This window comes from Petaurus breviceps, unplaced genomic scaffold (genome assembly GCF_028583685.1).
Source record: "Petaurus breviceps papuanus isolate PSGF00001 unplaced genomic scaffold, PetGlider_PUasm1.0 98, whole genome shotgun sequence".
Taxonomy (NCBI): Eukaryota; Metazoa; Chordata; class Mammalia; order Diprotodontia; family Petauridae; genus Petaurus; species Petaurus breviceps.
In genome coordinates, this window is record NW_027187460.1 from 31,172,920 (window position 1) to 31,187,689 (window position 14,770).

General features: G+C 37.6%; 1 protein-coding gene across 2 annotated transcripts in view; it reads right to left on the reverse strand.

Annotated features, from left to right (window-relative positions):
* Positions 1 to 14,770, reverse strand: part of TBC1D31 (TBC1 domain family member 31) — a 67,634-nt gene that overhangs the window by 45,604 nt on the left and 7,260 nt on the right. For both annotated transcript variants that reach the window (XM_069081065.1, XM_069081064.1), the window contains exons 2-6: positions 12,611 to 12,757; positions 11,678 to 11,793; positions 6,332 to 6,510; positions 986 to 1,137; positions 407 to 566 (exon numbers count right to left, since the gene is read on the reverse strand). In XM_069081065.1, coding sequence (XP_068937166.1) covers positions 407 to 566; positions 986 to 1,137; positions 6,332 to 6,510; positions 11,678 to 11,793; positions 12,611 to 12,757 — 754 coding nt within the window. The remainder of the gene's footprint in view (positions 1 to 406; positions 567 to 985; positions 1,138 to 6,331; positions 6,511 to 11,677; positions 11,794 to 12,610; positions 12,758 to 14,770) is intronic.

Sequence of the window (14,770 nt, forward strand, 5' to 3'; positions counted from 1 at the left end):
AAATAAACAAGACCAAGACAGGGATAAGACCTGTGATTTGACTAGCATAGGGATCTCCCAAATGAGGAAACTCCCTCTTACCAATGCAGTCTGGCAGCTTCTAGTCTTAAAAGAGTTGCTCAGAGGCCTGAGAAGTTACAGTGATTTGGCCAGGGTCACACAGCCAGTACAAATGAGATTCAAGACTTGGATCCAAGTATTCCTGGCTTTTAGGCCGGCTCTCAATTCTTATCTCTGCTGCCTCACAAATAAGACCAGCTAGAAAATCAGTCACCAACAAAGAGTATGTAATTTGACCTAAAAATTATAGCATTCAGTCAGTCTCTTCAGGAAATATTAGATAGCTCAGAAAATATATGGACTCTTTTTTAAAACATATATTTGACTCCAAAGGTAAAAAACTGACCTGATTGGAACCAGCATCAAAACTGTCAGGAATAAATTCTATATGGCGAATGGATCGGATTTTTGTAGGCAACTGGATTATTCTAAATAACTGTTGAGTTTCCAAACACCACAAGTGAAGATGGTTCGATTTACCTCCAGCAACCAAGATTCGACCATCCCTACATAAGACAGAGGTTAGAAATTTTTACCTATTAGCTAAATCAGGGTGAAAATTTTACCTACAATGACTTTCATGAGTTACTATTGCATTATTCCTTGAAAAAATGTTTTCTATTCAGAGAAAATAATAATGCTTATAAATATAAAGCTATATGTTAATACATAGCATTTTATATCTACACATGTGTGATATTCATATACATACACATATGTAAACATATATGATTAGAAAGTAGCTGTCATGAAATGCAGAAGAAAACAGGAACAGGCTTTGTGCTCCAAGATAGTGAGAGCTAAGAAGCACTCCCTCTCTCCCTACCATTTTTGTTTTATGGGATGGTTCGCTGAGAACTGTAGGTCATATAAAAATAAAAGATATCAATAAAATCTACTTTAAAAAAACACTATTGCAACATACCTGGTAACAGCAAAAACTTTGTACTTCAAATCAGACTCAGCAGGTGGTGGAGGCAATTGATATTTACAAACAAGGGTATCACATTCCCAGGCAAAGATGGAATTGTCTTTAAAACAGCTAAGGATGGTGTTGCTGAATGGAAGAAAGAATACCTGAATGGAAAGAACATACATATTTTTTCCAGTAAGAAAAAATTATAAAAAATTCTTTAACCACAACATTCTGCAACAGGGTCAATTTTTCCTAATTTAATCATTAAAAGCAAACAAACAACACTATTTTCAACAGTATTCTTCACTTACTGGACTTTCACTAAAAGTTTCCATAATTCTAAAGTCAGTCAAAGTTAACACAAAATGCAACCGTTCTAGTTGCAGAAGAAAAAGAAAACAAAACAAAAACACTTTCAATTTTCACCTTAATTAGTATTTTTCAAGTAAAAAAATGTGCTATTTGAAAATATCTGTAAATTGTTATATTTTACTATAAACATTCCTTATCCAAGTGAATGAATGAGAATATATGATTAACTTAATAATATTATCTCAATACACTCACACTGGCCTTAATGGAAGGGTCTCAAATTGGTTCCTCCACTTTAATGATGGGCCAATGGGGGCACTAAAGGCTAAATGAATCAGTGGCAACATTAAAAATAACATCCTACCCACATAATTTTCATTTTTCTAATATATAAACACTAATCAATGCTTTCACTTGAAAATATAATAGTGTTTTCAATGGTCTGAAATAATAAATTTCTTTTTTAAAAAGCATTTATTAAACAACTACTATTTACCAGGCACTGTGCTAGGGACTATTGATACTGATAGAGAAGTGACTGAATGTACTCACAAAGAGTACAGGCTGATGAAGCTGAATTAAAATAGGATAGGGATAAAATAGGGCCTTTTCCCTTTGACCCCTCCTTCCCAAAGACAGGCTCTGGTAAGGCTATATATTAACTGGTCTGTTGCATAAGAAATATTTTTAATATGAAGGTCTACAATAGGATCCATCTGACAGCAGATGTTTTAAAACATATCATCCATGTCATAAGAAAGAAATATGAAAGAATCTTTGTTAAAAAAAAAGTTATATCCAAAAGACTCATGATGGAAAATGCTATTCATATCCAGAGAAAGAGCTCTGGAGTCTGAATACAGATCAAAGCATACTATTTGCTCTCCTTTTCTTTTGTTATTTTGGTTTGTTTCTTCTCTCTTGTGGTTCCTTTCATTTGTTCTAATTCTTCTTTACAACATGACTAATGTGAAAATATGTTTAATAAGAATGTACATGTAGAGCCTATATCAGACTACACACCATCTTGGGGAGGGAGTTGGAGAAAATTTAAAACTCAAAAGCTTATGGAAGTGAATGTTAAAAACTAAAAATAAAGAAATTTTTAAAAAGTTATTTTTCTAGAAAAGTAAGAAAGGTTATTCCTTCTGATGTAAGAAAAGGGTTATAAATAAATGAACAGAAACTATTTTACAGGGTTAGCTTTAATACATTAAGGACTAGATGACCATTCATTGCTAGGATTACATTTTAGGAGAGATTATCATCAATGGAAACACCTTTATCACTTGTTTCAACAGCTTAAGGAATCCTCAACCAAGTTCACTTCTGAGAGACAACTTCTTTATAAACAACAAAAGAAAAGTGTCTGATGCTCTATGGGAAGAGCAGACTGGTCTTTTTGGGGGAGCTGGCCTTGCCTTAGCTCTTTCAGGACTCTGAAATTCCAATCACTAACATTGGCACGTTAAGGGAAAATGTTCAATTCAAGAATCATTTACTGAACACCTGCTAAGGGCAGAGTCCTGCTCAGTGGTACTTCTTTCAGAATCCCTGTGGTGCAATATATTCTTTCACATGCATCACAGTGACTTTTTTAGAATATGAGAATGACTTCCCAGGGATTCCAGTCATTAGAGGCGTAGAGATAACAACGCCAGGACTGCTCCCTACAGAGACTAGCAGGAGTAACAATAACAATTCTAACTACTAACATTTATCTGGCACTGGATGGTTTCCTAAGTGCTTAACATACATTATCTCATTCAATCTTTACCAAACCCCTAAGAGACAAGCGCCAGAGGTATTATTCTCATTTTAAGGAGGAGGAAAAGCAAGGCTGAGACAGGTTAAGTGACTGCCCTATGTTTGTACTAAAATGCCAATAGGCAGGGTTTGAACTCAGGATTTAATTCTCACTCTACTGATCTCTGCAAAATACCTTGCTGCTTCTCAACAATATCTCACTGGAAATGCCATACCATACTTTTGCAAAAGACACAGAGTTAAAATGAAATTTCTGTCTTTACAGAAGTTAGTCTCTGCCCCTGCTACTGTTGGACACAACAACCCCTGACTGCTCAAGGAGAAGGGTTTGTGCTGGTGAGGTTATTTTTGAAATTATAATGTAATTCAAAGGAAAGATCATTTAACTCACAATTTTTTAGGAAAATATTCAATTGCTTAAAGCAAGCCAGTTCAATACATATGAGAATTAGTGATAAAAGGGGATCAGAGAACTGAAGCAGAACCTCAAAGTAACCCCCTTTATTCTCCATGGCATGAGAACTCATCCTAGACTCCTTGCTCTCTCTCACCCTCCTATACAAGCCATTGCCAAGGGTTGTTGATTTTTACTTTTAATAACATCTCTCGAATAGCTCCCTTCTCTCCTCTGACACTGCCAACTCTGGTGCAGGCCCTCATCCCCTCATGCCTGGACTACTGCAATACCTGCTGGTGGGTCTGCCTGCCACAAGTCTCACTCCAATCCATCCTCTATTCAGTTGTCAAAATGATTTTCATAAAGCATAGGTCTCACCACATCACTCCCCTACTCAATCAACTGCAGTGCTTCCTATTGCCTTCCGGAGCAAATGCAAAATGCTGTTTGATCTTCAAAGTCCTTCATAACCTAGGCTCCTCCTACCCTTCCAGTCTTCTTGTCCCTTACTCCCCAACACATTCTCCAGTGACACCAGCCTCCTGCTATTTCACGAACAAGACACTCCATCTCTTGGCTCTTGGTATTTTCTCCAGCTGTCACCCAATCCTGGAATGTGCTTCCTCCTCCACTCTGATTACTGACCTCCCAGGCTTCCTTTAAGTCCTAATTAAAATCCCATCTTTTATTGGAAGATTTCCTCAATCTCTCTTAATTCTAGTACCTGCCCTCTCTTAATTACTTCCCATTTATCTTTACATAGCTTGTTTGTATATATTTGTTTACATATTGTCTCCCCTTCAGATTCCTTGAGAGGAATTTGCCTCTTTTTGGATCCTCAGTCCTTAGCACAGTGCCTGGCACATAATAGGAACTTGATAAATGTTAACTGATTGATTGTAAAGAATTCAGAATGAAACAGGCTCTATTCTGTAACCTATGCAAAGGATCTCAGAAATGAAGAAAACTGGAAGAACTGATGCAAAGTGAAGTCAGCAGAATTAGGAAAACAATAGATACAAAGACTACCACAATGCAAACAGAAACAACGGCAAAATGAAAGTCAATCGGAAAGGACAAAATGCACCTCCTGTCCTTTGCAGAGGTGGCAAATTACAGGAGTGGAAAACACACACACTGTCAGATTCAGATGATATGATGGTTACTTTTGTTGAACTGTTGACTTTCCCCACTCTTTCTTTAAAGAACCATAAAGCCACATAGGATAGCTCTCTAGAAAGAGGATGAAGGAAGGATACTTTTGGAAACAAAGGAGACTTTATAATTATAGATTAATAAAAAATGTTTTCAATAAAACATCAGAGCTAGCAGGGCTGTAAAATCAAATAATATAGTCACTAAACTCTCTAGACAAGAAACTGAAAACTAGAGAGATTAATTCACTGAAAGACCTTGTTATACAGTGGTCCCAGGACAATAGTCCCCAAGAATAGTTGTCACCATGAGGGGCTCTAGTAGAATAGTTTCCCACCAACAAAATTATGAAAGTAAAACTCAAAATCATCAAACAAGAGCCAATATACTGGAATAGTATCCTGAAATTTAAAAAGAATTTTTATTTTAAGATTGAGTTACTATAATTTCCTCTTTTCCATGTCAGATTTATTTTATTATTATTTTTTCTATAAAACTGCTTCTTCACTACTCTAAAACATTACACCTTGATTTCTTTTTTTTTTTTTTAAGCAATCAGGGTTAAGTAACTCGCTCAAGGTTACAAGGCCAGTTATTTCTGGGTGTGGTGCTGAGTGTCTGAGCCCGGGATTCGATCTCCAGGTCGTCCCAACACTGGAGCTGGTGCTCTTACTCGCTGGGCCACCTGGCCGCCCCTAAGCAATTGGGGTTAAGTAACTTGCTCAAGGTTACATGGCCAGGTGTTTCTGGGTGGGTGCTAAGCGTCTGAGCCCAGGATTCGATCTCCAGGTCGTTCTGACACTGGACCTGGTGCTCTTACTCACTGTGCTACCTGGTCGCCCCTACACCTTGATTTCAATCTACCAAAGGTACCTGAAATGTCTGTATTTGATTCTCATTCATAAGCCACAGCACCTTAGCATACAGAATTCTATGAGTCAGGTACATATTTTTATCATTTAAATGTCCACAAAGATTAGAACTGGCAGCTCTCCAGCATTGGCAGCCCATGTATAAACCTGGTGCGTGTCCCATGGACACTGACTGCAATCCCATGGCAGGGAGAACAGATGGTTTCTGTGACTTTGTTTTGTAATGTGGATTCTGCAGCAGAATCAAGTCCCAAAGGAGACAGAGAATGGTCTCTTCTCCTGGATTTAAAATTCTAAAAGCTAAGGCAATTAGAGAAGGAAAAGACTACTAGGTACTTGGCTCAAATCTCTAATGAATAAGCTTGCTACAACTTTTATCTCTCTTTAATTATTTAAACTAAAGAATTCTGGGATTTCTGTTGAAATGAATTTTTGTTATCAACATAAAATAGCCATGTGTAACAAAAATTAAAAGTAATATTGCATATACAAAGTAACATCTGCAGATATGAAGTGCTCATATGAATTTAACTTTGGTAGGCAGATGTAAAAAAAAATGTAAGCTGCTACTCTTTGAAAAATACTATAGTCGCATGGTTGTGTTAAGAAAATGCACACTAAGAATATAGTCTATGGGCATGGATGGCACCTGAAACACTGCTGGTTATTTTACTTGGCTGTCCAAATTAGAAGAACATAGATGAGCAGATGGTATGATGCCAAGAATCACTCTGATAAACAAAAGTAGAGCCTAACATTGACCAGAAAATCCTTGAAAAACACAGTTACATTCATCAGAAGCAAGAACTGAAGTGAATGATTTCTTACCATGAACTCCCTCTCTTTACTGACCTTTTGTATGCCCACAGACTGGCTGATATTCAGCTTTCTTTTTCTCTGAAAAGTATCCAGGTCCCAGAGCTGGGCTGTATCAGAAGATGTGGTGATGGCATACCTCCCCGATGCATGGACAGAGATGGAAAATATTGAAGATTCATGTCCACTCATCCAGCTAACCAGTTCCTTGGTGACTGTAATAAAACTTTAAATCTTAAGAGCTCTATTTGAAATCTGCTGAATATTCAGTGTATTAGGCTAGGTTTTATAACAAAGAAATATCTTTACAGCAGACTCAAAATTTATAATGCACAATGAGTACACTCAAGGTATAAAGACATTCTGGAACAACCCATTCTCTTAGTAGAACTAGGACAACTGCTTTTGTTATGGTTATAAAGGTAAGTTGAGTCTATCTAAAGCAGAAATGTGGTTGGGTTTTTTTTTTTTTGGTGAGTTTCTTTTTTAAAAATTTATTTACTATTAGTTTACAACATTCAGTTCCACAAATTTTTGAGTTCTAAATTTTCTCCCCACCCCCCTACCCCCATGGTGGCATGCAATACAATTCGGGTTCTACATATACCTTCACATTAAACATTAGTCATGTTGTAAAGAAGGATTATAACCAAAGGAGCGAATGAGAAAGAAATAAAACAAAAGAAGAGAGAGCAAGTAATTTGCTTCAATCTGCATTAAGACTCTGTAGTTTTCTCTGGATGTGGAAAGCCCTTTCCATTATGAGTCTTACAGCCTTGCATTGCTGAGAGAAGCCCAGTCTCCTAAAGTCAGTCATCACAGATACAATGTGTCTGTAATTGTGTACAATGTTCTCCTGGTTCTGCTCCCCTTACTCAGCATCAGTTTATGTTAAGTCTCTCCAGGTTATTATGAAGTCGGTCTGCTCATTTCTTAAAACACAATAGTATTCCATTATATTCATATACCACAACTTGTTTAGCCATTCCCCAATTGATAAGCATCCCCTTGATTTCTAATTCTTTGCTACTACAAAAAGAGCTGCCATAAATATTTTTGTACATACAGGTTCTTTTCCCACTTGTATGATCTCTTTGGGATATGGACCTAGAAGTGGTATTGCTGGGTCAAAGGGTATGCACATTTTTATAGCCCTTTGGGCATAGTGGAGTATTGCTCTCCAGAATGGTTGGATCAGTTCAGAAATGTGTTTTTAAAAAAGGTAAAAACCACAAATATGGAAAGTGAGAAAATGTTACATATCATTTCTAAGTTCTGTATAAACGGTCATCTTGTATAACTTGCTTCTTTTCTTGTCTTTGATGACTGAAGTTCAAAGTTCAAGTAAATGTCTAGAGATCAGTCAATCTCCCAGTTTACTGTTGTGAACACTGTTTAAAAGGTGTATTCAGTAATATTCAAAACATTAAAATTAAATAGAAGTATTTGGATTAACTTATAACTAAAAGGCTTAATACTATCAATAGCAATGTACGTGGAAATGTTTTTTAAAAAAAGGTAAAAAACAGGAAAACTTGCTCTTTGAGTCTGAAGAAAAGAAGATTATTTTTGACTCAAGTTTGATATCTGTTTGAATTGGCAGTGACTTAATTCTTGCACAACTTTTGAAAAAGTTTAGTTTTAACAGCTATAATCCATTCAATTTAGAAGCCAGATTCATAATTCATGACACAGTGACCACATCTTGAAACCAAATTGTGGCCAAGAAGTCTTTAAATAGTGGCCCATAAAGTCTGAAGAGGCAGCCAGGTGGCTTACTGGACAGAGCGCTGGGCCTGGAGTCAGGAAGCCCACAGTTCAAATCTGTCCTCAGATGCTCACTAGCTGTGTGACCCTAGGCATGTCACTTAACCCTGTCTGCCTCAGTTTTCTCAAATTTAAACTGGGGATAAGAACAGCATCTACCTCCCAGGATTGTAGGAAAGATCAAATGAGATGATATTTGGAAAGCACTTTGCAAACCTCAAGAATGCTTTGGGGTGGTTAGGTGGCACAGTGAATAAAGCACCGTCCTGGGAGTCAGGAGGCCCTAAGTTCAAATCTGACCTTAGACACTTAACACTTACTAGCCATGTGACCTTGGGCAAATCACTTAATCACAATTGCCCTGTCCTCCCCCTTCCAAAAAGCAAAAACAAAAAAACAACAAAAAAGAGTGCTTTACATATTCGATTATTCAGGTGGGTAGATATTTATTAAATAAATTTTTAAAAAAATGTCAAAAAGGTATGTGTCTAACTTAAAAGATCATAGATTTAGAATTGGAAAGAGTCTTAAAGGTCCATAGATTCCAAACCTCTCATTTTATAGATGAAAAAACCGCAGTCTTACAGGTAAAGTGACTTGCCCCTGAGACACAGGTAGTAACAGAGCAGGAATTTGAACCCAGGTCCCCTAACTTCAAATTCACCGCTTTTTCATGGTACCATGCTACCTCTCCCTTCCTGAAAGGTAAATTACTTTCAAGGAAAACTAATTCAACACACACTCTCAAAAGAAAAACAATAAAAGATATATTGCAAAAAAGAGTTCACTTGTTCACCCTGGTCGCTCTGCAATATCTGTTAATGTGTGATTGACTAAAGGAGGTCTATTATTTCTCAGGACTAGTTAACACACCAAAGTCTGACAGGTGACCTTTCACCCTACTTATGGACCAGCTCCAATCCATGCCAAAATGCACATAAAGTCTTTTCCACAAGTATATGCTTGGATGCCCAGTAAAAAGTAAATTTGGGTGTATGCTCCTAGTAATCAAAACAATATTGTTGGGTCACTAAGTCACCATCTGATTAACATGTTCATGCTAAGAGAGCTAAAATTCTTTAACTATACGCATGAGGTCACCAATGTTAGATTTTTATTTTTAAAAATCAGTACATATAGGGGTGGCTAGGTGGCGTAGTGAATAGAGAGACGGCCCTGGAGTCAGGAGGACCTGAGTTCAAATCCAGCCTCAGACACTTAACACAAAAACTAGCCATGTGACCTTGGGCACGTCACTTAACCCCAACTGCCCTCCAAAAAAAAAAAAGCAAAATAAAAGAAAATCAGTACATATCATGGGGCAGCTAGGTACTGCAGCTAATAAAGAGTGCCAGGCCTGGAGACTGAGACAGAGACTAGCTATATGACCCTTTGCAAGTCACTTAACCCTGTTTGCCTCAGTATCCTCATCTGTAAAATGAGCTGGAGAAGGAAATGGCAAACCACTCCAGTATCTTTGTCAAGAAAACCCAAATGGAAACATGAAGAGTCATACATGAAAGAAAAATGACTGAACAATAGCGTAAGTGATAGCATAGGTGAGGAGAGGGATGATAAATTGCTGAATATAAGCTACAAGCCAAACTGTTTTTTTTAAGTCCACCATCTAACTCAATGGTTCTGGGGACATCTTTTTGGCATTACAAAAACCACTTTGATCTCATATAGGATTGCATAATTAATCTATTTAGTTATAGTTCTTGATAGTTCTTATGGTTCTTCATTGTGGAGTGTGCTAAAGATAGTATCACTGGGTCTGCCGTGGTGTTAAACACTAGAGCTGCAAATTTTTTTTTTTTGCTTTTTGGAGGGCAATTGGGGTTAAGTGACTTGCCCAAGGTCACACGGCTAGTTTTGTGTGTGTGTGTGTGTGTGTGTGTGTGTGTGTGTGTGTGTTAAGTGTCTGAGCTGGATCAGAACCCAGGTCCTCCTGACTCCAGGGCCAGTGCTCTATTCGCTGCAGCCACCTAGCTGCCCCTTAGAGCTGCTTTTAGACATTGGAGCAATAACAAGATTCAAGTTTGGTATGACTTGTTCAACTAGCATAGTGGGATGGATGTCACAAGTGGAAAAGTCACAATCCCGGAATGAATAGTAGCAACATATAAATTCTGTATATTATAAATTAATGTTAATGGTATTTACTGAGTGCCTACCATATATCAGATTGTTTCTTCTGTGCCTGGAACACAAAAACCAAGAGTGAAACAATCCCCATTCCACCTATGGCTGGGGTGAAATAAGAACTCGGAAAATAATGCACATGATGACTGCCACCATAGAAATGGAACAACAAAATGACGCTAAGTGCTGAAAGGCTATAATGAGCAAACTCAGTCAGAGAAAAGTGGAAAAAACATGCCTTTTTTGAAGAGAGAGGCGGATACAGGTGCAGAGTAGTATATACACCATCAGTCACAGGCAATATGTTGGTTGGTTTTGCTGAACTGCTTTTTTTTACTTTCTTGTTTTAATATTTTTGAGTAATTGGGGGAGGGGAAGAGAGGAAGAAAGAGGTGAAGGAAGGGAATAAGCATTTATATATCAGCTATTGTGTGCCTGTCACTGTGCTAAGCACTTTAAAATTATTATCTCATCTAATCCTTACAACAACTCTGGGAGGTAGATGCATTATTCTCATTTTAGAGTTGAAGAAACTGAGGTAAGCAGACTTGCCCAAGGTCATACAGCTAAGAAGCATCAGCCAGATTTGAACTCAGTTCTTCTTGACCTTAGGCCTGGTGCACTATCTTGCTACCAGCTCTATCCACTGTGCCAGCAGCAGCTGGGATATGTTTGCCAATCAATGTGATGTAACAAGAAAAAATATCAATAAAAATCAAAAGGGAAAAACCTCTTATTCTGATCATCTAATCTGGGGATTCCCAATGAGTCAATTACAACTGCCTAATTCATCTTTATGATCAACTCCACTGGTTACCCATGGGCCTGCAGTTGCCACCACGACTTCTATCCATATATGATTATTTTGGTAGGGATGGGGAATTGTAGAGCCCCTTGGTCAGTTAGGCTAATGGGACAAATGGTAGTTAGTGGCATTTGTGCCTGCTGATACCATCCCTGGCACTCAGGAATTTTTTTAATTCAAGAAAATAAAAACTAGATGTCTCAACGAAAACACAAGGAAGCCTTGGTCTACTGAATACTATTTTCTTTGTTAGTAAACCTCATTTTTACAATAGGTCCATTGCTGAAATGGCATGGGGTTTAAGAAATTATAGCAAATTAAACTGAATTTAAATTTATTAGGAGAGCTTAACCTTCAAAGAAATACTAAAGTGAATCTTCTGTAAATGGAATAATTATGGCTTTTGTGTAAATCTGGATTTACATATTTATTTCCTTAAAGCTTATGCAGAAGTGTGTTTATTTCTACTCTTGATAAAAGGCTGAGTGGTTCAGGCCACCCCCCTCCCCCCCCTCCCCCCAGAAAGACTCTAGAATCTCCTACCAAGTGATGGCACAGTTCTAAATCTACAGAGTAGAACAAAGGAGAGTATTTGCATGTCTTGCTTTTGAATCATCAATTATATCTTACCATATTACAAAAAGATGAGCAGGAAGGATTTTTACCTGTATCAAAACATTTAATAGAATAATCTGCTAAAGCCACAAGGAATTCAGACTTCCTGTGAAGATTAAAGGCCAGAGCTGTGGAAGCTTGATTTGTTCGTTGAACAAGTGTAAACCTATTTTTAAATAAATTAATCAATTAGTATAAGAGACTACTCAGTTCACTTGATTTGCATTAAGATGATTAGCCCTTTACAACCTACACCTACCTTAACTTCCTAGTCTATTACCCATCCCTCCCTTCCAACCTTTCTATGTTCCAGCAGATGGGCCCTCTGGTTGTTCCTCACAAAGAGGGATCTTCTTTTTCTCGCTGGCCTTTTCATTGGTGCTCCTCCTGGGAGAGATGTTCTCCTTCCTCCCTCCTGCCTCTCAGAATCCATCCTTTCCTTTAAGACTCAGTTTACCCACTATCTTGGGTAAGAAGCTTTTCCTGGTCCCTCTAGTGGCCAGGGCTCTCCCCTACCCCTTCCAAGGTTACTATGTATATACTCTCTATGTATTCTGTATATACCTATATGTGTGTGTTGTCACCACTTTTAGAATGGAATGTCCCTGAAGGCAGGCACCATTTCATTGTTGTCTTTGTAACTACCACAGCATCTGCACATAGCAGGCATTAATAAATGCTTGAGGTTCAATGATAATCAATTAATCAACCTAGAAGCAAATGAAATATTCTAATTCCTAAGTCATTTCCTGGGAAAAACCTCCCTTTCAAAACTCACTACTGATTGCAAGGAACCTTTGAACTGCTCTGTTTCTGACCTGGACAGTTAGTCCCTCTTTAGGTAGCCTGATGTCCCACTGCACTAATTCACTGCAGCTCAAACTCCTGAACTCAGAAACTCACTCCTTAGCAAGAATCACAGGTGTGTGGTGCCATGCCCAAACTCTTTGAATCTGATGCTGCCAACTGGAGAACCTGCTTACCTGTTTCCACTTAGGTCAAAAACATAGATATTTCCTTGGTGGTCTCCAGCAATGAAGGTATCTCCTGTAGAATCAAAAGCCACATTCAAAAACCTTAGGGACTTCGGCTGGTACTCTGCAGCAGTGTGAACAATGTTCACTATGAGTCTGTTTTGAAAGAAAAACAATATTCATCAAAATGTATGTCAAGCATTGTTGGACATTAAAAAATATGGCTGTGTTACACTTTTTAATATTGAAGAAATGGTGTTTTCAAACTAAATACTCCCCTACCACCTCAAATAATTTTTAAATTTCTGAGAGGAAACACAGTAATAGGTTTAGGGGTTGGGGGAAGTTGGGTATTGGCCTGGAACTGTGATTTTACTGATTTGGGAAGCTCTCAAGGAGGAAACTCTCACTATCAATGGAGCACCTCATCTGCAACTTAAGCAAGTGCCTGGGGCAGTGAGAAGTGGCCCAGGGTCACACAGCCAGTACAAGTCAAGGTCATACTTGATCCTGGTTCCAAACCTGCTCTCTAAGCACTCCATCATGCATTTAGCCAGTCATTGTTAAAGAAATAATTAATGTAAGAGACAAATTATAATGACACTTGATAAAAATAACATGAGAAGTACAGATTCTAACGTCAAACAGCAGTTATGATGGGCAAAAGAGACATTGCTGACATGTAACTGAATTCTGCAAGGCATATTAGCTATGAAAGCTTTCTTTTAATTTCTACCCTATCAAATATAACACTGATACTCATAACTATTAATGTTCATTTTTTTTAACATCACTACTATTACTCTCCTGATCCTACCTCCCCCCCCCAATCCTCCTTTGTAACAGGTATAATCAAGCAAAACAGACCTATACAATGGCCATGTCAGAAAATGTGTATCTCAGTCTTTACCTCTAGTCTATGACCCATTTGTCAAGAGGTAAAAAGTATGAGTATCAGGTGCCCAAGAAACATGTGATGCTGCTCCAGGCGAATGAGTGAGCTCAGAACCAATGACAATAATAATAGCCAACATTTATATAGTACTTTACCGCTATTATCTCATTTCATCCTCGCAAAAACCTTGGGAGGTAAGTGCTATTATGACTTCCATTTTATTACAGATGAGGAAACTGAGACAAATGGAGGGGAAGTAACTTACAGTTATAGCCTATAACTCATCAATGCCACTAGCAAGCTTCAACCCCAAAGATATCAAAGAATGGACTAATGTGGAAAAAATCCATAGCAGCTCTTTTTGTCATAGCAATGAAAGAGGAAATTTATCAACTAGGAAATGGCTAAGCAAATGTTGGTAAATTAATGTAAGGGAATATAATTCCACCATAAGAAAAAGTGAAAGGGATGGATTCAGGAAAACCTGGGAAGACTATAAACTGGTACATACAGGACTAAGTAGAACCAGGAAAAATACATGCAGTGTAGAAGAAAACAACTTTGAAAGAAGATCAATCATACTTTTTACCTCTTTACAAACTAGAGGTAAAGAATGAGATATACATTTTCTGACATGGCTAATATGTAAATCTATTTTGCCTGATTATACTTGTTACAAGGGAGGATGGGGGGGGGGAAGTAGGATGGGGAGAGTAATAATAGTCATGTTAAAAAAATGAACATCAATGAAACATTGATAAAATACACCAGAGAAGTTCAGATAAAGACAAAAAAAGGATAGTAATGGAATTACCATATTGAAACAATTGTATACTTTTAACATAAAACCCCAAACTATACATAATTGAGATTCACAGTTTCACACATATATTTTTTGTACAGGAAAATGATTGTTTGTTAACGTCTGTCAGGTTTTGTTTTTTTTTTTTAGTACACAGACAGAAGATGGGACAACTAAATTCAGAGAATAAGCTTATAAGCCAGTGTGGATATAAAGTAGTTTTGAATCAGTCAATCAATCAGAATTTACCAAGAGCCAATTCTAGCTGGGGGAGAAGAATGAAACATTTAATAGTTCTGGCAGTTAAGGTACATACATTCTACTGGTGGAAACAAGATGTACAGTACATATACACAAAATAAATACAATACAAATAACAAGGAGGGTTGGAAGAAGGGGTGGGCTTGAGGGAGAAGAGAATGAGTTCTGTTTTAGACATGCTGTCACATCCCTACTCTATCTTCTCTAAGCT